General features: G+C 34.7%; 1 protein-coding gene across 5 annotated transcripts in view; it reads right to left on the reverse strand.

Moving 5' to 3' along the window:
* The window catches only part of KIF18A (kinesin family member 18A), a 90,098-nt gene that overhangs the window by 44,685 nt on the left and 18,581 nt on the right, over positions 1-26,832 (reverse strand). For all 5 annotated transcript variants that reach the window (XM_035262285.3, XM_035262283.3, XM_035262284.3 and 2 more), the window contains 5 exons: positions 24,957-25,154; positions 21,893-22,069; positions 20,653-20,727; positions 20,341-20,453; positions 7,263-7,425 (listed from right to left, as the gene is read on the reverse strand). In XM_035262285.3, the coding sequence (XP_035118176.3) occupies positions 7,263-7,425; positions 20,341-20,453; positions 20,653-20,727; positions 21,893-22,069; positions 24,957-25,154 (726 nt within the window). The remainder of the gene's footprint in view (positions 1-7,262; positions 7,426-20,340; positions 20,454-20,652; positions 20,728-21,892; positions 22,070-24,956; positions 25,155-26,832) is intronic.

The following is a 26,832-nucleotide window of genomic DNA, read 5'->3' on the forward strand; positions in this document are numbered from 1 at the left end:
CTATTATGAAAACCATGAACCAGAACATCTTGATCTCTCTGGGGGTATTTGCCCATAGACACTAAAGTCAATAATTATCAGATAGGATAGGTAGATCTGAACCGATGGATCCTAAAGGTTAGAATAAGCACTTGCATCTGGTTCTGGGAGCAGGAAATGAAAAAAAGGAACAGAAACTAGATTTGAATTTGGTTGAAGAACTCACCCTCTTTGGGAGATACATATTTCTTAACTTTTACAAAAGCTATACTATTGAGACTTGGGCATGTAACAGAAAAATATGATTATCTTCATTTGGATAGAAGATATGAGCTTAAAAATGATTTAAGGTCAGGCAAAGGTGGCTACCTCGAAGTCACAACCAAATCCTAGATATTCATAAAATTTTACTTTCCTTCCCTTCAAGGGAAATGCAAGAGTCAGAGAGAAGCAGATTCTATTTCAGGCTAGAGTCATAGATCAGGGAAAAATAGTTGACAGGCATGGTCATTCTCACCAAGGTTCCTAACTCTTTTTTTAGGCTTCTCTGGTTAATTATAATATCACAATCTCTCTTTGTCAAGGTAAGACAATAATGAAAACTAAATAAGCCTCTCAAAGAAACAAAAACCTGGATAGTCAAGAAGAGAAAACAAAACGAAACGTAACCCATCAAATTGGCCACAGCACTAGGGAGAGAATTGTGGACAGAATGCTATAATGCAGGCTGGCCATGGTGGCTCATGGCAGTAATTCTAGCACTTTGGGAGCTGAGGTTGGAGGATTGCCTGAGCACAGAAGTGCAAGACCACCCTGGACAATATAGAGAGACCGTGTCTCCACACAAAAATTAAAAAATCAATTTAGGCAGGTGTGGTGGCATGTGCCTGTAGTCCTAGCTACTTGGTGAGGTGGAAGGGCTGATGTGGGAGTATCACTTGATTCCGGGAGGTTGACGCTGCAGTGCAGCGAATCATGATTGCATGATTGTGCCACCGCACTCTAGCCTGGGCAACAAAGTGAGACTCTATCAACAAAAACTAAAAAAAGAATGCTATTATGCAAAGGTTACCCTAGTGTGGTACAGGGACTCCTAAGGATTCCTGAGATCCTTTCAGAGAGTTCACAAGGTTAAAGCCATTAAAATCATTTTTAATGGTTTCTAGAAGCTAAATGATGAGTAACAAACATTACAAGAGAATAACAAAACAGCAGTTATGAGAATACAATTGATATGAAAAGCCAGGCATTAAAGAAATTTGCAAACATGTAAAACAACCCCACTCTTCTATTTTCACTATTTTTTTTGAGAAAATAAATTATTTATGTAATCGCACATAATTTTAAAAAATTATTTTAATTATATATTATTTAATATTATGGGTCAATTATTTTAAAATGAATACATGAATATATTTTTGTAAATCTCAGTTTTAATTTCTAATATAGCAATATTGGTAGAGGGAATACATATGAACAAAAGCTCTTTGAAGTCCTGAATAATTTTTAAAAATGGAAAGGGGTCCTGAAACTTGAAGTTCAGAGCTACTGCTATAACAGAAAGTGGGAGATGTGACCTACTGACATTTTTCTGCTATTCAGCAGGTGTAAAAATTCAAGCGAACTGATCTTAGTGGGTCTTTAATCACTTTATCTGAAAAATGAAGACAAAAATATTACACCTATCTGAAGGTGTAATCATCTTTATTTTGCTTTAGTATTTACAATGGTAGGGACTCTTAGAAACCAGGGTATATGGGTCTGATGGCAGCAATATCTAATATCAGAAAATCTTAAGCAAAAACCTCCAAAAGTCTGTTTATGACTTTTTACTTCTAATGTCTATCAAATGTATCCTCTATGATGGTTCTCAGGGGACATTTTCCATCAGGGTACTCCTACTGAACCACTATTCTAAAACGGCAAGTAAGTGTTTGGGAATACATTCTAAAATATGCATGTTAAACCCTGACATTAGAGTGAAATGTTTCCTATTAAGTTTTAAAAGAGCTTTACATATTTCATTAACAAAATCCCCTGCACACCACGAAAGTGTTACGAGAGAACAAACATATCTACAGTTTTAGGTGTTACTGCTGCTTTGTGTATAATAATTGCTAATATGGTAAACTTGTATTTTTACATTAAAAATAATTTTACAGATTATTTCTATGGGCCCATAAAATTACCCAGGAGCTTCTTTTTATTGGTAGTTTCAAAGTCCATACTCCAGAACTATTTATAGCTGAATCAATATTATGAGATTCTTTCAGCACTTCTGATAACAATTCTCTTTTGGAGAGAATCCAAAACATATAAAATTCTTTGCCTTAGAAAAGCAGTTTACTCAGACTACAGTTTGACACTTCTGTGTAAAAACAAATCAACCTCTATATGTCTTCCTATGTTTTTCAGTGGCTTAACTATAAACAATAACTTAAGAGCTTATAACTCCACTACTTATCTAGTCTCATAAGAATAGCTATAATAATTGGAAACCTGAGGATCAAAATGACCACAAGTAAGAGATCAGAATAGGCACTTTGGTTGAAATAAGTCTAGGCTACTATGCAGAAGAATAAAGATGAAAACAAACAAACAAACAAAAAACAAAAATAAAAGCAGTCAAATCCATCCATTACTCTATGTCTTAATCTTTCTAAATAACCACATTCAAAATTCAGTGAAGGAATTAAGAGAGTAAAATAGCAATTATCTAAATTAGTTTGGATACATAGTCCAAGCTCATTAATTATACTAAATAATAATATTCAAATGCTTAAAAAATAGAACTCTAAGTTCTGATAATGCCAGTCCCTTGCTTGAAAGATAGCATTTTGGCTACAAAAAGATTTTACATTCCTAGCAACCAACAGTTCCACAATCTGTAGTACCAATATCCTATCTTTCCAGTCTATTGTTAATAATTCCTAATATGGCAAATATGTCTAACATCATGTGCCAACTCCAATCTATTCATTGTGGTTCTGACTATTTTCAGATTTCAAGAGAAGGTATGGCCATGGATCAGTGAAATTTGCAATGGGTAAGGAAGTAGAAATTGGCAGGAAGTTTTGAGTATAGTTATGCACTTCTATACATACTGTCCAACAAATGGACCTGCTCTGGTCAAACTGATATCTAATCTACAATATACTAGTCCTATTTGTTTTTCTCCTATTGGTATTCATATTCAAGGCCCAGTATAAATCTCATCTTTCCACCAGAAAGCTTTTCTTAATAACAGTAAGAAGTCACTGTTTTCTTTTCTTAATAGCTATAGCATTTATATTACTTAGAGTACAGCAGAGTGATTAAGAGTGCAGGCCCTGAAACCACAAAGCTGTGGTTTTATATTGGTTCAGCCACATTAATGAGTAACTCCAGACAACCTACCTGAGTTCTCAGTGCCTCCATTCCTCACAAATGATGACAATATTAGATCTATCTTATAGGTTTGTTATAAATATTAAATGAATTAATCTATGCAAAGAACTTTGAAAAATGTCTGGCAAATAGAGTTCAATAATATTAGCTGTTTTTATTATTACTCTTTACATGGCAATCATATAGTACCTTGTCATTTTTATTATTTTTATTGCTTCACCTAGCATGTAAATAATTAAAGGGCAAACACTTTTCTTTACCTCCATCGTGTCAAGCACAAGGTTTTACAGATAAACAAGTGTTCAATAAGAGTTTCGTTAAAAGTTGAGATGTGAAGTCAATATCAGTTTCCTATGACTACATTTCTTGCCTTTTGTCAAAAAGTAAATCAGATAATTACACATTCAAATAATTGACACTTATTTAATAGACATTACACAAAACTGAGAAGAATTATTACACACTGAAGATTACTATGTAATATAAGAAATACTAATAACTGAAATAAACTGGGCGTCGTGGTGTATACCTGTAGTCTTAGCTACTTGGGAGTCTTAAGTGGTAGGAGGATTGTGTGAGCCGTGGAGTGAGACTTCATCTCCAAAAATAAAATAAAATAAACATAAAAAATAAAAAAAAAGAAAAATACCATTTTTCTATTTGATAATATTTCAGAAATCTATTTAGCTACCATATGAAAGGAGTTCATGACAACAAACTGATAAATTAATCCAATGATATATTGTTATTTGGAATTCACTACATTTATCAGAGAATACTAGCAACAATTTGAAGTTCATGAAAGTGAAAGTACAAATATAGCAGCAAGATATAAATTGGAAGATATAAATTCAGTTTCTTTTCTGCCTTAAAAGAATGTGAGGAATATCTTAAATGCATCTCAAAAAACAAAATTGAAAAGAGAATTTCAGTAAGGCATAAAAAGCACACAGTCAATAAATATATTACTAATTTTGATAATATAGTTTAATAGCTACTGACAAACTGGTATCAATGATACATTACTGAATGCTTTATGATTAATTTCCAGTATAGCATATTTTTCCCATTTCATAGGTTAACAGAAAACTAAAGTGCTAGTTTTGAAAAGCATTCTTTAAAATTTGACAGCTTCTGGACATTAAGACATTCAAAATTTTTCTATGTAATTATTACTTCTGTGAAAGTAGGAAAAGATGAAAACATGTTTGGGGTGATAGTTTGAAAGGACTGGGTAGTTATTTATAAGAAAGCTTTTTAATAAGTAGTATATAAATATCATATGTCTATGTAATTAAATTACATAAAAATACAAATTAATCATCAATGAATATCAAAACTGGAAAGAATAATTGTCACTATTTTCAAAATATTTATTTTTCTGATCTTTGGTGCTCTGCAGTTTCATATGTTTAGGTATATATTTTTATACTGCTTAGAATTCATGCTTTTTAAATTTATGTCTTATTAGTTCTAGATAATTCTCAACCACATATTTTTGCATATTTCTTTATCACTAAATATTTCCTTCTGAGATGCCTATTAGATTAATGTATGTATGACTTTTCTTCTTGTTACATGTTGTAATACTTCATATAACACCATCTCGTCCACATGTGTTATTGTTATCCTGCATTTGGTACAATTTTCTCAAATCTGTCTCCCAGTTCACATAAAAAAGCATAAACATAAGAGCACAGGCTCGAGAATCAGCATGCTACAGAACAAATCAGAACTCAGCACCTATGAGCTGTGTCACCTTGGACAAAATGACTTGTGTTTTGGTTTCTTCATTATAATTATTAGGATAATATTACTAAATATTTCATGGGGTTTTCTGAGAATTAAAAAAGTTAATAAATGTAAAGTGCTTTAACATTTTCTGGTATTGTAGCAACAGTGAATTTTTAATTTTAATGAATAAATCTTTAATTTCTGGAACTTTCAGGTGTTTTTTACTCCATATTTGTAAATCGTTTTTGTAGTGTCCTGTAATTTTGGACGGTGAGTTCATTAGTGGCTAGAGTTGAGAATCTATTTCTCTTAAGAGGTTGATTTTTCCATTGCTTCTGCCAGGTTTTCTAGTGGTATCATTAGTTTGATAACATTGTGCATATTAATTTATCAACTTTAGGGGTTTTCTAGACAAAATACATGAGTTATAATAATTTAAATGTCAATCATTGTAAAAAGCACGCCTGTAATGGTAGTGTTCAAATGACTTTCTTTTTGTTACCCCAAGCATGGTCACTTGGGATAAGAAAAGCAACCATCCTTGCCAAGTGTGATGGTTGGCAAGATTTTTTTTTCCTGGTGTACCCCTAGTATAAAGGATATAGACCTCTGAAATTTCAGGCTTTATATAGAAGATCTCATTTCTAACTCACTGTCTCCTTTGGATCTCTTCCCTAAGTAGTGATGTACATCAAAGGTAGAATAGTGGGAGTAGTCTGTGTATGGAGGAGAGAGGGCAGTATACTATCATATTAAAAAAATAGTAATCTGATTGTTTGGTGTGCTTTTAATTCGGCCCCTGCACTCACACATCTAATAATTTCAGTGATAAAATTATTTTTTGACAACAAAAATCTGTTTGTCTACGTTGTAAGCTACTGCCTGCATCTGGATAGACTGGTTCTATTGCTCTACCTTTAGTAACTGGCTGTCCCTGAGTGGGTAAACTTCAAATTAAAAGTTCCATAAAATGCCCAGATAAAAAACAGTTGTACATGAGATTCTGCTGTTTTTGTTTGTTTCCTTTTTGCTACTGACATTCAGGAATTAAAAAATCTTTTTTGAAGGCCATGCGCAGTGGCTCACGCCTGTAATCCCAGCACTTTGGGAAGCTGAGGCGGGCGGATCACTTGAGGTCAGGAGTTTGAGACAAACCTGACCAACATAGAGAAACCTCGTCTTTTTTTTTTTTTTGAGACTGATATTTGCTCTACTCAGGCTGGAGTGCAATGGCACGATCTCGGCTCACTGCAACCTCCGCCTCCTGGGTTCAGCAATTCTCCTACCTCAGTCTCCTTAGTAGCTGGGACTACAGGCTGCACCACCATGCCCAGCTAATTTTTGTATTTTTAGTAGAGACGGGGTTTCACCATGTTGACCAGGATGGTCTCGATCTCTTGACCTAGTGATCCACCCACCTTGGCCTCCCAAAGTGCTGGGATTATAGGCGTGAGCCACCGTGCCCAGCCCAGAAACCTCTTCTTTACTAAAAATACAAAATTAGCCAGGGTGGTGGCGCATGCCTGTACTCTCAGCTAGTCTCCAGAGGCTGAGAAGGGAATTGCTTGAACCCTGGAGGTGGAGGTTACAGTGAGCCAAGATGGCGCCACTGCACTCAAAAATGGGAGAGAGAGCAAAACTCTGTTTCAGAAAAAAAAAAATCTTTCTTGAACACTTAACCAAGCATTTAAAAAAATGCTTGCTACATTTCCTCCAACATTTCTGGATATTTGTGGAGAATAAGTAAGTAGCCTTGACTATCAAATTTCTAGAGTTAGATACACCTCCACCTCACCCTCCATCACCACCAGGACTGGCACGGTGGCTCATGCCTGTAATCCCAGCACTTTGGGAGGCCGAGTGTGGATCACCTGAGGTCAGGAGTTCAAGACCAGCCTGGCCAACATGGCGAAACCCCATCTGTTCTAAAAATACAAAACATTTAGTAGAGATGGTGAAACCCCTCTACTAAATTGCACGCCTGTAATTCCAGCTACTTGAGATGCTAAGGCAGGAGAACTGTTTGAATCTGGGAGGCAGAGGTTGCAGTGAGCTGAGGTCGCACTCCAGCCTGGGCAACAGAGCAAGAGACTCCGTCTGAAAAAAAAAAAAAAGAAGCCCCTATGTTTTAACACTTTTTAAAATTTATAATTGCTAATTACCTTTTCTACTTTATCTTCAGAACACATCATTTCTATTTGTTTATGGCACTGTTGTTGGTAGAATGATTTAAGTTCATTTTCTTTAAGTAACATTTCCAACTTCAGATATTCTTGTCTAATTTCTTCACGATTCTGGAACAAGCAGTTCAGGATTTCTTGAAACCTACCAAAATTAAAACATTATAGAATCTCACTAAAATTATAATAAGTCATACAAAGTTTATTTAAAGGAAATGCATAAACTAAAGAATATATGTAATTCACAGAACTACACTCAATGATAAACAGCAAATAGGTAAAAATGACTGTATCCTATTACAAAAAATGTTTAGAAAAAGTTATTAACTTTACTTCTACTACATTAGGTTTCTCTCTTTCTCACCCAAGGAAAATCATGTAACTGAAAGATATGGGTATCATAAGGTGTTGGTATTGCTAACATACTGTGTTTTGTCTATGCTTACATGTATACATAATCCAACTGCTTAGCAAAAACAAAATAATTTTTGTTTGTCGGAAAAGGATGATAACCCAGGCATGCACAATCCGAATTCAAAAGGCCCTATTAGCAACACAGCATTATGTGTTGTTTTGGTGTTGGCTCACTGTGAAGGAATAAGCAGTAGGAGGCATAATCATATGGTGCCACCATGGCCCCCTAGGAAAGTGACAGAGCCAGTTTTTAGCTTCAGAATTTGTTATAGTGAAAACAGACCATACGGTTAGGTACCCCCTACAGCCTGGCTAAGTATCAGCTGACACTGCTAGGACTCAAAACATCCAAGTTTATAATGTGGTAAACCTAGAAAAGCTGCTGCAGCGTGTTTCCTCTTAAGGGCAATATACATCTAGAATATCAAAGTTGATTTTGATTCAGATTTCCAAATGCCCACAGACTTCAAGCTGATTAAATTTTATGAAAACTCTAGCTGGACACTGTAATCCTGCATCCTTTTGGGTCAGTAGAACAATGGTCACAGCAATATTGTAATTTTTTAAAAACATATGCATGCTTTTAAGTCATAGATCAACTCTAAGCTACACTAACAGTATAAACATTCGTATCAAGAAAAACCTCAAAAAAATTAACTGTTAAGAATTTAAAATAAAGCAAAAGAAAGTATATACATTTAAAAATAAATGTTCTAAACTGGCCAGAATTTTAGATATACTTGTAAGGATTGGCGGTAATGCCAATTTACGTCAGTAGTTCTTAATGAAACTCTATTGGGAATGAATATAAGCCACAAAACACTGACTTTACTGCAGTTTTGTCAAGCTGATAAATATTTCATAGGAAATATGTGCAGACATTGTTATTTCATTGTATTATATTACACCAACAGTAATGCCAGTAAATGAATTGATAAGTTATCTTTTAGGTTATAGCTAAAGATAATTTCTTAGTTTTTCTATAACTTTTTATTCAAGGACGAAGTTAAATATTTGTCTATTTTGTGGTCTAGACTTATTTTAGTTGTTGGTGTTCACTGATTAGGATGGAGGGAAGGGAATTGCTATCGAAGGTTTCTAGAGAGCTGCTTAACAAAAAAAAAACCCTATCATTTTAAAACTGGAAGAGTTCTAAGCAAACATTCAATATCTGCACCAATATTTTTAGGTAATACATAATGAGTATTAAACTCCACAATTTTCTTGGCATAGTCATAAGTAAAGTTGTATTGTTACTCTTTATTAAAGAACAATTTTTTTTTAATGATTTCCTTTTGAGAATTATCTTTCCAAACAGCTTTGATAGACAGAAAATGCTGTAGATTCTTCCTTTTGTCTATTTAAACTTCATAAAAATGTTATTTAAGTTTTTTATAACAAAAGACACCATGAAAATTTATGGCATTAAAAAAGTACTATGTAACAATATGATTGATACAATAAAGGATATTTCACACATTTATTTCAAAAGTCAGTTATTTTTAGGGAAAATGACAAAGGTTATTGAGTACATAATTTTATCATTACCTCTTCATAAAGACAAATAAGTTATTTAACACATGGCCAGAATTATAATCAAAGTTTTTATTGTTGGTCAAAAGTCAGGTTGAAATATAAAAAACATCCAAATACATGCTTACCTCATAGCTCAGGCCCTTCCCTCCTGAAAGGAGGGCCTTACCAGAAATTAAGGTTCAATGACTTAAAGCCATCAACTCAAGAAATGTTTACTAATCTGTAAGGTTTTAATTGGTATAGTAGACTTGGTTAAGTACTGCTGAGTAATTCTATGGAATCAATTACTCCAAATTTGAGAAGCTGGTGAATTCTAATAGTTAACCAGTTACACGAGGACCACTCCCATGTTTAACTAACAAAATGAAATAATAACAACAACTAATAACACCATATCAGAGTTAAAAGTTTTCTTTGATGAGATGAAAAACCAGAAATAATTTTTACTTATATCTTCCACAATACTATAAAATGGATAAGAAATCATAAAAAAGCATCATAAGACTAATACACTGTTACAATTTTATCTTAAAATAAATTCTTAGGGGAATTAACAGAAAATAACTTAAACATACTAGAAAATCTCCAATGTAAAAAGAGCTCTTGCATTATAATTAGAAGTCAACTTTAAGCTATTTGAAAACTGATTGACTGAGATTGATAGAAATATTTTTTCGTTACTACTTCTTACAATGTTTGCAAAGTAGCATAATGTGGTAAAATAAGAATTAAGAAAAGAAAGATGTGACGGATTCTTGCCTTTATCTGAAGGTAAAGAAAACAATACCTGCCTTAACACTATTTGAAAGAGTTGTATTGGTAAGATGAAATTAATATGGCTCTAAAAATAATTAAAAACTATAATATATATATATATATAAATAAACTATAAGTAGTTTTCTTAGTATGCGGGGTCAATTAAGGCAGAACAAATCTTTTTTTTTGATAAGTTAGAAATATTTTATGTAAAACTTCAACACACAAATGGAATTTTTAAAAGTTACAGCTGAATCGGGGTGAAAGTCACTTTTGACTATAATCTTGTTTTCCTTATAGATACTGAGATACTTTCTACAAATTCTAGAGCTCCAAATAGTGTGAATAACCACTGGTTTAAGGTGTAGTTGGTTTCTCATACTAATAACAGATAATTGGCTCTGAAGAATGTCAAATAAGTTTAACTTTACTCAACTTTAATCAGACTTGAACAGATTCCTTTACTACACATTTTCTCAAAGCCTAGATTCTTTAAGGATTAATTTTCAAACTTGTTTAATATAACAATTCCTTATTGTCTTTCTAGAAGTAATCAAGATTAACATCTTGATCCAGTATCTCAATGGGTCAATTTAGACAACTGTCTTATCTGCTTGAGGAAAAAATACTTTTGCATATTATATTATTAACTGCTTTCTTTTTAAAAATTTACTAAGAAGCTTAGAAGGACCCTATCAGAATTTTGTATCAGAAAGACAGATCCAAGATGGCCAAATAGGAACAGCTCTGGAGTGCAGTTCCCAGCGAGAACAACACAGAAGGTGAGTGATCACTGCATTTCCAAATGAGTTTTTACTGCCCAAAGACCAGGAGATTCCCAGGCTGAAAAGAGCAACGAGTTTCCAGCACAGCTGTTAAAGCTGGCACAGCAGACCTCTGCAAAGAAACACACAAATCTGGGTGGCAGTTTCAACTGGTGCCTGGAATGCCTGGGATAGAGCCGCTCATTTATCTGAAAAAAGCGGGGCTGAAACAGGGAGCCAGATGATCTGGCTTGGTGGTTCCGATTCACACAAAGACCAGTAATCTGAAATGGTCAGGACTGAGAGTTTTGCAGCAAGCGCAGCTGGACCCTGGACTGTCCAGTTCTGTCGGGGGAAGGGTGTCCACCATTACCAAGTCAGTCCATCGCTACCAAGGCAGTCTGCCATTACCGAGGCAGACCACCATTACTGAGGCAGTTCTAACTATACCTCTGTGAACAAAACCTCAGGGAAGTTCACACAGCAGCTGGGCAGAGCACATGGCAGCTCAGCAAGGCCTCTGCTGGCAGACTGTGACTACACTACCTCCTTGCTGGGCAGGGCCTATTTGAAAAAAGGCAGCAGCACATCAGAAACTTATAAATAAAGCCCCACCTTCCCAAGGACAGAGCACCTGGGAAAAAAGGTAGTTATGAGTTCTGCTGCAGCAGACTTAAACCTACCCGCCTAGCAGTTCAGAATGAAACAACGAAGCTTCCAGCTCAGCACTTGAGCTCCTATAAGGGACAGACTGTCTCCTCAAGCAGCTCCCTGACCCTCTTATATCCAAAGAGACATCACATAAAGGAGAGCTCTGGCTGACATCTGACTGGGATGAAGGTAACGGGAGAAGAAACCAGCAGCAACCCTTACTGTTCTGTAGCCACTGCAGGTGATCCCCAGGCAAGCAGGGTCTGGAGTGGACCTGCAGCAGTGGGCCCTGACTGTTAGAAGAAAAACTAAAAAACAAAGAAATTCAACATCAACAAAAAGGACGTCCACTCAGAGACCCCATCGAAAAGTCAACAACTACGAAGACCACAGGTAGATAAATCCACAAATATGGAAAGAGACCAGCAAAAAGAGGATGAAAACACCCAAAACAAGAATGCCTCTCCTCCTCCAAGGGATCACAACTCCTCACCAGCAAGGGAACAAAGCCGGATGGAGAATCAGTCTGATGAATTGACAGAAACAGGCTTCAGAAGGTGGGTAATAACAAACTTCTCTGAGCAGAAAGAACATATTCTAAGCCAAAGCAAAGAAACTAAGAACCTTGAAAAAAGGTCTTATGAAAATGCTAACGAGAATAAACAGCTTAGAGAAGAATATAAATGACCTGAAGGAGCTGAAAAACACAACACGAGAACTTCGTGAAGCATACACAAGTGTCAATAGCCAAATCGACCAAGCAGAAGAAGGGATATCAGAGATTGAAGATCAACTCAATGAAATAAAATGAGAAGGCAAGATTAGAGAAAAAAGAGTGAAAATAAATGAACAAAGCCTCCAAGAAATATGGGATTATGTGAAAAGACCTAATCTACATTTGAGAAGTGTACCTGAATTTGACAGACAGAAGGAATGCAAGCTGGAAAACAGTCTTCAGGGCATTATCCAGGAGAACTTTCCCTAGCTAGCAAGGCAGGCCAACATTCAAGTCCAGGAAATATGGAGAACACCACAAAGATATTCCTCAAGAAGAGCAACCCTAAGGCACATAATCGTCAGATTTACCAGGGTTGAAATGAAGGAAAAAATGCTACGGACAGCCAGAAAGAAAGGTCGGGTCACACACAAAGGGAAGCCTATCAGACTCATAGCGGATCTCTCAGCAGAAAGCTTACAAGCCAGAAGAGACTGGGGGCCAATATTCGACATCCTTAAAGAAAAGAATTTTCAACCTAGAATTCCATATCCAGCCAAACTAAGCTTCAGAGGTGAAGGAGAAATAAAATCCATTATAAACAAGCAATTACTGAGAGATTTCATCATCAGCAGGCCTGCATTACAAGAGCTCCTGAAAGAAGCCCTAAACATAGAAAGGAACAACCAATACCAGTCACTCCAAAAGAGTACCAAATGGCAAAGACTGTTGACACAAAAAAGAAACTGCATCAACTAATGGGCTAAACAAGCACCTAGCATCAAAATGGTAGAATCAAATTCACACGTAACAACATTAACCTTAAATGTAAATGGGGTAAATGCCCCAATCAAAAGACACAGACTGGCAAATTGGACAAAAAGTCAAAATCCATCTGTGTGCTGTATCACAAAACCCATCTCTCGTGCAAGGATACACAAAGCCTTAAAATAAAGGGATGGTGGAAGATTTACCAAGCAAAAGGAGAGCAAAAAAAAAGCAGGAGTTGCAATCCTTGTCTCTGATAAAATAGACTTTAAACCAACAAAGATCAAAAGAGACAAAGAAGGACATTACATAATGGTAAAAGGATCAATGTAACAAGAAGAGCTAACAATCCTAAATATATATACACCTAATACAGGAAAACCCAGATACATAAAGCAAGTTCTTAACAACTGATAAAGAGACTTAGACTCCCACACAATAATAGTGGGAGACTTTAACACTCCACAGTCAATATTTGACAGATCAACAAGATAGAATATTAACAAGGATATCTAGGATTTGAACTCAGATTTTGACCAAGCAAACCTAATAGACATTTACAGAACTCTCCACCCCAAATCCACAGAATATACATTCTTCTCAGCACCACATCATACCTACTCTACAACTGACCACAAAATTGGAAGTAAATCACTCCTCAGCAAATGAAAAAAAATGGAAATCATAACAAATAGTCTCTCAGACAACAGTGCGATCAAATTAGAATTCAAGATTAAGAAACTAACAAAGAACTGCACAACTTCATGGAAACTGAACAACTGGCTCTTGAATGTTGACTGGATAAACAGTGAAATGAAGGCAGAAATAAAGATCTTCGAAACCAATGAGAATGAATACACAATGTACCAGAATCCCTGGGACACACTTAAAGCACTGTCTAGAGGGAAATTTATAGCAATAAATGCCCACATGAGAAGCAAGGAAAGATTGATAATCCATACCCTATGATCAAACTTGAAAGAGCTACAGGAGCAAGATCAAAAAAACTCAAAAGCTAGCAGAAGAGAGGAAACAACTAAGATCAGAGCAGAACTAAAGGAGATAGAGACACAAAAAGCCCTTTTAAAAAAATCAATAAATCCAAGAGCTGGATTTTTGAAAAGATCTACAAAATAGACCGCTAGCCAGATTAATAAAAAAGAAAACAGACTGGAATCAAATAGATGCAATAAAAAATGACAAAGGGGATATCACCACCTATTCCACAGAAATACAAACTACCATCAGAGATAACTACAAACAACTCTAAGCACAGAAACCACTAAACCTGGAAGAAATGGACCAATTCCTGGACATTTGCACCTACCCCAAGCCTAAACCAGGAAGAAGTCGAAACCCTGAATAGACCAATAACAAGGGCTGAAGTTGAGGCAGCAATTAATAGCCTAACCACCAAAAAAAGCCCAGGTCCAGATGGGTTCACAGCCAAATTCTACCAGCCATACAAAGAGGAGCTGGTACAACTCCTTCTGAAACTATTCCAAACAATCCCAAAAGAGGAAATCCTTTCCAAATGTTTTCTGAGACCAACATCATCCTGATACCAAAACCCGGCAGAGACTCAACAAATAAAGAAAACTTTAGGCCAATATCCATGATAATCATTCATGAGAAAATCTTCAATAAAATACTGGCAAACTGATTGCAACAGCACATCAAAAAGCTTATCCATCACAATCAAGTAGGTTTCATCCCAGGGATGCAAGGCTGGTTCAAGTCTATAAACGTAGTTCACCACATAAACAGAACCAAAGACAAAAACCACATGATTATCTCAGTAGATGCAGAGAAGGCCTTCGACAAAATTCACAGCCCTTTTTGCTAAAAAAACCCTCAATAAACTAGGTATTGATGGAACATATCTCAAAATAATAAAAGCTGTTTATGACAAACCCACAGTCAATATCATACTGAATAGGCAAAAACTGGAAGCATTCCCTTTGAAATCTGGCTCTAGACAAGGATGCCCTCTCTCACCACTACTATTCAATATAGTACTGGAAGTTCTAGCCAGAGCAGTCAGCCAAGAAAAGAAATAAAGGGTATTCAATTAGGAAAGGAGGAAGTCAAATTGTCTCTATTTGCAGATGACATGATTGTATATTTAGAAGACCCCATCATCTCAGCCCAAAATCTCCTGAAACTGATAAGCAACTTCAGCAAAATCTCAGGATACAAAATCAATGTGCAAACCTCACAAGCATTCCTATATACCAATAACAGACTAAAAGAGAGCCAAATCAAGAACGAACTGCCATTCACAACTGCTACAAAGAGAATAAAATACCTAGGAATGCAACTAACAAAGAATGTAAAGACATCTTCAAGGAGAACTACAAACTACTGCTCAACGAAATAAGAGAGGACACAGATGGAGAAACATTCCATGATCATGGATAGGAAGAATCAATACTGTGAAAATGGTCATACTATCCAAAGTAATTTATAGATTCAATGCTATCCCCATCAAGCTTCCTATGACCTTCTTCTCAGAATTGGAGAAAACCACCTTAAACTTCATATGGAACAAAAGAGAGCCTGCCTAGCCAAGACAATGCTAAGAAAAAAAACAAAGCTAGAGGCATCATGCTGCCTGGCTTCAAACTATAGTACAAGGCTACAGTAATCAAAACAGCATGGTACTGGTACCAAAACAGAGATATAGACCAATGGAACAGAACAGAGGCCTCGGAGGCAATGCCACACATCTACAACCATCTGATCTTTGACAAACTTGAGAAAAACAAGCTATGGGGAAAGGATTTCCTGTTTAAAAAATGATGTTGAGAAAACTGGCTAGCCATGTGCAGAAAGCAGAAACTGGATTCCTTCCTGACACCTTACACTAAAATTAACTCCAGATGGATTAAAGACTTAAACATAAGACCTAATACCATAAAAACCCCAGAAGAAAACCTAGGCAAAACCATTTAGGACATAGGTATAGGCAAGGACTTCATGAATAAAACACCAAAAGCATTGGTAACAAAAGCCAAAATAGACAAGTGGGATCTAATTAAATTTAAGAGCTTCTGCACAGCAAAAGAAACAATCATTAGAGTGAATCAGCAACCAACATAATGGGAAACAATTTCTGCAATCTACCCCCCATCTCACAAAGGGCTAATATCCAGAATCCACAAAGAACTAAAACTGATCTACAAGAAAAAAACAACCCCATTCAAAAGTGGGCAAAGGATATGAACAGACCCTTTTCAAAAGAAGGCATATGAGGCCAACAAACATATGAAAAAATGCTCATCATCACTGATCATTAGAGAAATGCAAATCAAAACTACATTGAGATACCATCTCACGCCAGTTAGAATGGCAATCATTAAAAAATCTGGAGACAACAGATGCTGGAGAGGATGTAAAGAAATAGGAACACTTTTACACTGTTAGTAGTGCAAATTAGTTCAACCATTGTGGAAGACAGTGTGGTAATTCATCAAGGATCTAGAAATAGAAATTCCATCTGACCCAGCAATCCCATTACTGGGTATATATCCAATCGATTATAAATCATACTTTTATAAAGACAGATATACACATATGTTCACTGTGGCACTGTTTACAATAGCAAAGACCTGGAACCAACCCAAATGCCCACTGATGACAGACTGGGCAAGGAAAATGCAGCACATCTACACCATGGAATACTATGCAGCCATAAAAAAAAATGAGTTTGTGTCCTTTGTAGGGACAGGGATAAATCTGGAAATTATTCTCAGCAAACTGACACAAGAACAGAAAATCAAACACCGCATGTTCTCACTCACAGGTGGGTGTGTTGAACAATGAGAACACATGGTCACAGGGAGGGGAGCATCACACACTGAGGTCTGTTGGTAGGGAATGGGGAGCAACACTGGCAGATAAGGAGGTTGGGAAGTGATAGCATGAGGAGGAATGCCAGATATAGGTGATGGGGGTATGAAGGCAGCAAACCACATTACCATGTATGTACCTATGCAACAATCCTGCATGTTTTGCACATGTACCCCAGAACCAAAAGTGCAATAAAAAAAATATATATATATATTTTAAAAATGAGTTCACGTCCTTTGTAGGTATATGGATGCATTTGGAAACCATCATTCTCAGCCAACTGACAGAAGAACAGAAAATCAAACACGGCATGTTCTCACTCACAGGTGGGCGTTGAGCAATGAGAACACATGGACACAGGGAGGGGAGCATCACACACTGGGTTCTGTTGGGGGGCAAATCGGGAAGGGACAGCAGGGGGTAGGGAGGTTGGGGAGGAATAACATGGGGAGAAATGCCAGATATAGGTGGGAGGATGGAGGTAGCAAACCACATTGCCATGTATGTACTTATGCAATAATCCTGCATGATCTGCACTTGTACCCCAGAACCTAAAGTGCTATAAAATATTTAAAAAAACAATTCTGTATCAGTTTATGTCACTGAAAAATGTTCATTTAAATAAACATTTAGGCTCATAAGTAGATTAGCAGAGCTATAGAGTTAACAAAATGAATAGAGTAGATTTACATGAAATATACAAATAATGATGGTGTCAGAAAAGAACACGAGCACCACTAAAATTAAAGTAAGTCTACAAGTGACATAAGTGGCTTTGTCTCTATTCTTCTACCTAAGTTCTGCTTCTCCTTAATATCTGTAAAATAAAAAGTAAAATTACTTGATCTACAAAGTGTATAATATAGAGAAATCATTGACTTCCTGAATTCATTTGAGAATATATATATACAGGCATACCTTGTTTTACTGTGCTTTGGAGACACTATATATATATTTTTTTAAACAAATAGAAGGTTTGCGGCAATCTTGCTGCAAGCAAGTCTATAAGCATTATTTTTCCTACAGCATGAACTTACAGTGTTGCATTTTGGCAATTCTCAAAATATTTTAAACTTTTTCATTATTACATATCCATAATGGTGATTTGTGACCTGTCATCTTTGATATTACTACGGTAATGGTTTGAGTGTCACAAATTGTGTCTATATAAACTATAATATAGTGAACTATAGTATAGTGAACTTACATACAATCTAGTCAATACTATAGATTTATATACATATATATATAACATATATGAAACCAATTGAGATTGATATAAATGTTGATAGAAAAATTGATAGAAATTGTTTGATATAGTGAACTATATATAGTATAGTGAAGTATAGACTACAGTATAGTGAACTTAAGTGTTGTGTGTGCTCTGACTGCTCCATTTGACTGGCTGTTTCTGTCGCTCTCTCCCTCTCCTCACCTGTCCCTATTCTCTGAAACATATTGAAATTGGGCAAATTAATAACCCTTAAAATGGCCTCTAAATGTTCAAGTGAAAGGAAGAGTTACATGTCTTTCATTTTAAATCAAAAGCTAGAAATGATTAAGCTTTCTCATTAGAAATGAGAAAGGCATGTAGAAAGCCAAGATAGGCTAAAAGCTATGTCTCTTGCACAAAATATTTAGCCAAGGTGTGACTGCAAAGGAAAAATTCTTGAAGGAAATTGCAAGTGCTACTTCAGTCAACACACACTATAAGAAAGTGAAACAGCCTTATTGCTGATATGGAAAATGTTTCAATGGTCTGGATAGATTAAATTAGCCATAACTTTCCTTTAAGTCAAAGTCTAATCCAGAGCAAGCCTTCTAAATCTCTTCAATTCTGCAAAGGCTGAGAGAGGAGAGTAAGTTGCAGAGGAAAACTCTGAAACCAGCAGGTGTTAGTTCATAAGGTTTAAAGCCTTCTCTAGAACATAAAAGTCTAGGTGAAGCAGCAAGTGCTGATGTAGAAGCTGCAGCAAGTTATCCAGAAAATTTAGCTAAGATCACTGATGAAGGCGGCTACACTAAACAACAGATTTTCAAGGTAGACAAAACAGCCTTTTATCGGATGAACATGCCATCTAGGACCCTTCATATCTAGAGAGAAGTAAATACCTACTTTCAAAGCTTTAAATAACAGCTTACCTCTCTTGTCAGGGGCTTTTGCAACTGGTGACTTTAAGTTGAAACCAATGCTCATTTACCATCTAGGGCTCTTAAGAAATATGCCAAATCTAACTCTGTTTGTGCTCTATAAATGGAACAATAAAGCCTAGAGGACAGCACATCTGTTTACTGAATATTTTAAGCCCACTGTTGAGACCTATTGCTTAGAAAAAAAGATTCCTTTCAAAACACTAATGCTCACTGACAATACACCTGGTCATTCAGGGGTTCTGACGGAGATGTATGAGAAAATTAATGTTATTTTCATGTCTGCTAGCTCAACACCCAGTCTGCAGCTCAAGGATCATCCAATATTGACTTTGTGTCTTCTTGTTTAGGAAACACATTTTGTAGGCCTATAGCTGCCATAATAATTACTTCTCTGATGATTCTAGACACAATAAACTGAAAAGCTTCTAAAAAGAATTTTCCATTGTAGCTGTCATTAAGAACATTTGTGATATGCGGAAGAAGATCAAAATATCAACATTAATAGGAATTTGGAGGAAGTTAATTCTAATCCTCATGGATAACTATGACAGGTTCAAGATTTCAGTCAAGGAAGTAACTGCAGATGTGGTAGGCATGCAAGAGAATTAAAACTAAAAGTGGAGCCTGAAGACGTGACTGAATTGCTGCAATCTCATGACTAAATCTGAAGAAATGAAGAGCTGCTTCTATGGATAACCAAAGAAAGTGGTTTCTTGGTAAAGTTTACCACCTACTCCTTATAAAGATGCTATCAATGTCAAAATGATAACAAAGGATTTAGAATATCACATAAATGTAGCTGATAGAGCAGTGGCAGGGTTTGAGAGGATTGTCTCAAATTTTAAAAGAAGTTCTACTGTGGGAAAATGCTACCAAAGAGCATCACATACTACAGAGAAAACTTCCATGAAAGGATGAGTCAATCTATGCAGCAAACTTCATTGTTGCCTTATTTTCAGAAATTGTCACAGCCACTCCCAACTTGTAGCAACCATTACTCTTACTAGTCAGCAGCCATAAACATTGAAGCAAGACCTCCACCAGCAAAAAGATTATGATTGCTGAAGTTTCAGACTATCATTAGCATTTTTTTAGCAATAAAGCATTCTTGAAAATTAAAGCATGGTCATTATCTTTTCAGACATAATGCTATTGCACACTTAACAGACTATAGTATAGTGTAAACATAATTTTTATATGCACTGGAAAACCAAAATGTTTGCTTGACTCATTTTATTGTGATATTTGCTTTATGGCAGTGGTCTGAAGGATGGAATCTACAATATCTCTGAGTCCAACCTGTATGTATGTATATGTGTATATATAATTATATATAAAACATACATATGTATATACATATAAGACATAACAAATGATAATAAATATAAAATATTTAACTAAATTTTAAAACAATAAATTCCTCAATATTAGATCTTAATATAATGTTTACCTTTCAATTTCTTTTTCCTGAGGGTTTGAAATCATTAACCTTGCTTTGTCATTTTCATTAGCGAAGGCTTTCTGTTGTTCATAGGCTTTCAGTTTTTCTTTTAACAATAAAATCTAGTAGAGAGAAAACACTAGTTAAAATATAAAAGAAGTCATTTACATAGCCACAGTCAAATTTTAGCTGTTAAAAACTAACTGAATTAACCAGATTTTAATTTTAATAAAAAATATGTTAAATTTTAGACAATTAAATTATAAAATTCTATAAATGAAGAATTGAAAAAGACTAGCATAAAAATGTAAACAGACATACCTCTGCCTTCTGCTCATTACAGATCTTTACATACTGAGTTACATGATTATTTACATTAAGAACATTGCTCTTCAACTGTTGAAAGATAGAAATTATGTTTGTTTATAGAGATAATAAACACATAGATAAATACATGAATAAAAGAACATTATATTCTCATTGAGTTCCATGAATTCAGAATTTGTGACAATTTTGCTTATGCTTAAAATCTATGACAAGAGGATCTTCTCAGCACATTAATAATGTAAATGAAATTATAAAGAAATTACCTTATTGAGAAAAGGTACTTATAAGCATGTACTCACAATATAATAAAATTCCCTACTTTTAGTTTTCACTGAGTTCTTACTATATTTTAACATTTTTATCATAGTATGGGCCCTTTGACAGTTATGGTAGAGAGAATATTAAACATATAAATCCAAATACTTGATATTGAGACCTTGCTTACTTCTCACTTAACCTGACTTAGAATTCTAACTGTTTAATGTTTGGATTTCCATCTGTAAAATGGAGCTAAGAATTTATTTCTCAAGAGGTTAGTGTAAGGATTACATGAAAATCATGTGTGACAAACTTTTCTGTATACCCATATAGTATGACCTTTTACAATTAATTATATAAAGAGCCTGGGAACATTTTTCTTAAGATGACCATAACATGTTCATCTTCAGACACTTTAGGAGAAGGGCAGAGGGGGAAAAGGGAGAAGAGGAGGAATCATCCCAACAGTCTAACTCTAGGTTTTATTCAACCCTGATATATTATAAATTTTAAACATACATGTTTTGACATATATGTTTTTAAGTACACCAAATCTTTGGCAAAAATACTTATGTAACCAATTATTATTATTATGTTTCTGGAGAAATATAGAGATTGGTATATCAACATCATGAATGTGGATATAAATTATGTAGAAAAAACTTTTTTTAAAAAAATATGCTTTACACCTCTTTTACAGATGAAATAATGGGCTTGGAAAGATTAACTAACATATCCAAAATTTTTCAGGTAGAAAGTTTTGGTTCTATATTTGAGATATATATATAAATCAAGATGCTTTATGGTTTAACTGTTTAAATTAATGTCTAATTAACCAGGTTAGCAAAGACTGTTCTAACCCTGAGCTGTCTAACTCATTATGTAGAAACATAACCATAATTAATACTTTCATGATACTTATAAAAATCATATGCAGCCAATATCTCAACAACAAAGGCAGAGTAAACAGACTTACAGAAGATTTTATGTCCTTTGCACGGTTAGCATACTTAAGTGTGTTATATGTGTCATCATAGAATACAGAGGAAGGACTAACAGCAGCTATCATTATAGTTTGACAGTTTCCTCCAAGAGAATCCTTTAACAAGCGAGTAAGCTTACTATTTCTGTAAGGGATATGCTGATTCTTTCTCTGAAAGTACAAAAAAAGAGTTCTTATGTCATTTTTCACTTTTGAATGCAAACCAGCTACCACTTTAGCACTTCACTATAAGAACTTAAGCACTATCCAATTTTGTCCAGGCTTATAATTATAATTGGTGATTGATTCCTAAGACAATGAATCTTATAGGATTATTCAGTGACTATATAAAATAAATACCATATTTAAAAATATCTCCATCTGAATAAGTATGAACTTTAGTTCAAAATAAAATAATATATAAATAATGGTTCGTTGTGATATATGTGCCATATTAATGTAAAAAATTAACAATAGGGAAAAGCGGGTGTGAAGCATATTTAACAGAATCTTTTTGTATCATCTTAGTAATTTTTATGTGAATCTGAAACTATTTGAAAATGTCAATTTAAAAATATTTCCTCTAATTGAAAAAAAATTAAAACACAGAAGTAAACAGACGTCCTATACAAATATACTAGAGGAATAACAAGAAGTCTGCATGGCTTAGAGTTACTTCTCTCCATAAATAAACATCTAATATAGATATAAAATAAATTATAATTACAGTGTTACAGACATTTCTTCTAAAATCACTATAGAGTCCTAAAAAAAAACCTAATAGTTCAAGACTTTCTTTTACCTAAAAAAAGAAAAAAGCAAAAGTAACAAATTCTGTCAAGTTTTGTTTCTGGCTTTGAAGTAACAAATAAATTTTCCAGAAATGACAACTTTTATATAAAGAAAGATTTTTTTACAACTTTAAGCTAAAAGCAACCTAATGTTATCCAATGTATATCTTTCATATTGCAGAAGAGGAAATTGAAGCTAAGCATAAAGTGAAATGATTTGCCTCAGGTCACACAGCTGGGAGTTCACAGAGCTAGAAATAGGTACTAGGTCCCCTAATTCTGAGTAGCAATATGCTTTCCACCATAGCAGTCTTACCCAAACAGTGTGAAATGTGCACTGCTGGTGCTATTTTAAATGATTTTTCATGTCTAAGACATACATTAAGCACTGACTCACAAATGACTCAATGGGAGTCATTATTATAAATTTAAGTCTTAGTTCACATGGCAAAAATCTTACGAATGGCTTAAGTTTACAAAATCAGACTCTATACTATGCTATCTGCTTACATGTTTGAGATTTTAACTTAGACTATAAAAGACATCTTGCTTTTGCAGTCTTCACGTGATTTTAGTAATTCGCCTTTAAAAAAAAAGTGCTGTATTATTTTAATACACTTTATTCCAAATCAAAAGGTAACATTTTGAGCAGTTTAACAAGCCAAAGCTTTTAATTTTATTTTATATTATACTTTAAGTTCTGGGATACATGTGCAGAATGTGGAGGTTTGTTACATAGGTATACATGTGCCATGGTGGTTTGCTGCACCCATCAGCTGTCATCCACATTAGGTATTTCTCCTAATGCCATCCATCCCCTAACTCCCCACCCCTGACAGTGTGTGATAATCCCCTCCCTGTGCCCATGTGTTCTCACTGTTCAACTCCCACTTAGGAGTGAGAACATGCAGTGTTTGGTTTTCTGTTCCTGTGTTAGTTTGCTGAGAATGATGGCTTCCAGCTTCATCTACATCTCTGCAAAAGACATGAACTCATCTTTTTTTTGGCTGCATAGTATTCCATGGTGTATATGTGCCACATATTCTTTATCTAGTCTATCATTGATGGGCATTTGGGTTGGTTCCAAGTCTTTGCCATTGTGAATAGTGCCACAATAAACATACGTGTGCATGTGTCTTCATAGTAGAAAAATTTGTAATCCTTTAGGTATATATCCAGTAATGAGACTGCAGGGTGGGTCAAATATTTCTGGTTCTAGATCATTGAGGAGTCACCACACTGTTTTCCACAATGGCTGAACTAATTTACACTCCACCAACAGTTTAAAATTGTTCCTATTTCTCCACATCCTCTCCAGCATCTGTTGGTTCCCGACTTTTTAATGACTGCCATTGTAAGTGGCATGAGATGGTATCTAATTGTGGTTTTGATTTGCATTTCTCTAATGACCAGTGATGATGAGTTTAGGTAAGCACTTCTGGCATATGGTACATGTAAACTATTTTTAAATAAGCCCAAAAGCATCTAGTAAACATTATCTTATTAAGTGATTTCATGACATTTTATAACTTAAATCCCTCTTTAGAAAAAAAAATCCCCAGCACTTTGGGAGGCCGAGACGGGTGGATCACGAGGTCAACAGATCGAGACCATCCTGGTCAACATGGTGAAACCCCGTCTCTACTAAAAACACAAAAAATTAGCTGGGCATGGTGGCGCATGCCTGTAATCCCAGCTGCTCAGGAGGCTGAGGCAGGAGAATTGCCTGAACCCAGGAGGAGGAGGTTGCGGTGAGCCGAGATCGCGCCATTGCACTCCAGCCTGGGTAACAAGAGCAAAACTACGTCTCAAAAAAAAAAAAAAAAAAAAAAAAATCAACACTCTTAACCCCATTTATGATATATAAAATACTAAACAACAGAATTTAGCTTTTCTAAAATACGGGTATTTTGTCTTCATGCCAATTTAATTATCATGCTTGCTGTGTAGTGATCATTGAATGATCACACTTTAAAAACCAAGCTCAAAATAAGTGATAAGAATGTGCCATAAAATATTAACTCACAATCTGGTATTCACTAGTTTCCATTTAACCAATTCAGATTATAAAACTGGAAATTAAAAAAGAAATAATCAGTTTTATTTAACACTAGTTTTCTGAGGTCTTTGATCTGTATATGAACATTACCGATATACTCTTGAAATGTGATATATACCAGACTTTAAAACAAAATTATATTAAATAGTATCTTTCTTATACGTTTGAATATTTCAAACTATTTAACAAATAAACATATAATACCTACCTTTGAATCTGCTAAGGCATTGATGACATTCCCAAGAGCTAAAAGTGATCTATTAATATTTGTGCCTTCTACAAATCGGGTTCCCTTAGCACCAGTAGTACTTGCTCGCTCAGATCCTGCCAGGTCAATGAGTGACATCTTGGCAATACGAACATTTTGATTGATACTTGCTGTTTTGTCTTGTTGTCGCAAGTAAATCTTTTTGAAATTACAAAATTAAAAAAAAGAAGATAAGGTTTAATAAAATTAAAAGGGAAACATATGCTTTATTTTTAAAAGAGCACAAAATCAAAATTATTTTCATTTTAAAAACTAACTGAACAAGGTAAAGTCTAATCATATTTAAGAGTACTAGAAGTAATCATTACAGTTGAGAAAAATATAAAAATGTAAAGACTTTCTATACGTTTACCAGAGGAAAAATAACCCCTGACCTGATAGAAAATCAAAAGTTCCATTTATATTCTGGTACCCCGTGAACCAGAACATGGAATTATCAGAGGTGATAATTAGGGACACAAATTCTGCAGAAATAATGGTAAGAAAAAACCAAAGGAACTGGTCAGAATGCCTTGCATGTATCTGCAGACTGCCCCTAAAGACAAGGTGTATTTGAATCTTGATCCAAACTGAAGAGTAAATTTATTCTAATCTCCCAAACTTGTGTATGTCCTTCTAATTAAGAAAATATTATATACAAAAAAGGTAGTATGGTCTTGCATCACTTAACAACAAAGCTATGTTCTGCAAAATGCACTGTTAGTTGATATCTTCATTGTGAAAATATCATAAATCAAACATAACAGAAAATGGTAAAATCAACAGACTTGGTAAACAGAATGTAGTAGACTGCTTTTGGGGTAATAAGTACAAGCAGCAAACTCTAAAATAACAATAAAAGGTAAATACATTAATGAATAACACAGTCATTTATTATCAAGTTTTATGTATTGTACATAATTTCTGTACTGTATTCTGTACTATATTCTGTACATATAGTAAGTACTATATTTTCATACAACTGGTGGTGCAGGTTTGTTTATGCCAACATCACCACAAACATTTGAGTAATACGTTGCACCACCACATTTTGATGAGCATGACATCACTAGATGGATAGAAACTTTTTACTTCCGTTGTAATCTTATGGGACCACTGTTGTATATGTGAACTATTGTTGACCAAAATGTCATTATACAGCACAGGACTATACAGTAAAGTCTACTTGTTATTTTCAACCACCTAGTAAAGCATAATTTTTTCAAATATTTAGAGCTACTCTGTAAGAATTATCTGAACTACATTAGGTGGCAAACAAAAGATGAGGAACGCAAGGTATTACTTCATTATAAAACCTATTTATTAAATTTTTTTCTAAAGCAGAATCTAAGATTATTTCAGAGACATCTCAGTGTCAAAGAGAAACATTTCTCTCAAGATTATTAATAGTCAGAGAGTTAGTGGTAAGAACAAAAAAGATTAATGAAATTTTTGTAGACTATGAATGGTTTGATTGCCTTCAATATGAATCCTTTATAACAATTTCTTTCTTGTAAGATGAATCTCAGATAGCATAATACTGAAAGAAGCTTTATATTATCATTTGGATATTAAAAGCACTAGAATCTATAAGAAATAGTAGCTACTAACCTATGCATTAGCTCTTTCTGGAATTGTATAACTAAGAAGTACTGTGCCAACTGAATCATACTTCCTAAGGAATGCAACTATTTACATGGTCTTTATGGCGAGATCTTTTAAAGATGAATCAGTATTTTCCCAAATTATTAGTTCTATAAGTCTAGAACTAGAGAGATAAAATTTACTGTGAATATCAGATTATCTATTGGAAAGATTAAATATTTTCACCAAAAAC

Source organism: Callithrix jacchus, chromosome 10, assembly GCF_049354715.1.
Source record: "Callithrix jacchus isolate 240 chromosome 10, calJac240_pri, whole genome shotgun sequence".
Classification (NCBI taxonomy): Eukaryota; Metazoa; Chordata; class Mammalia; order Primates; family Cebidae; genus Callithrix; species Callithrix jacchus.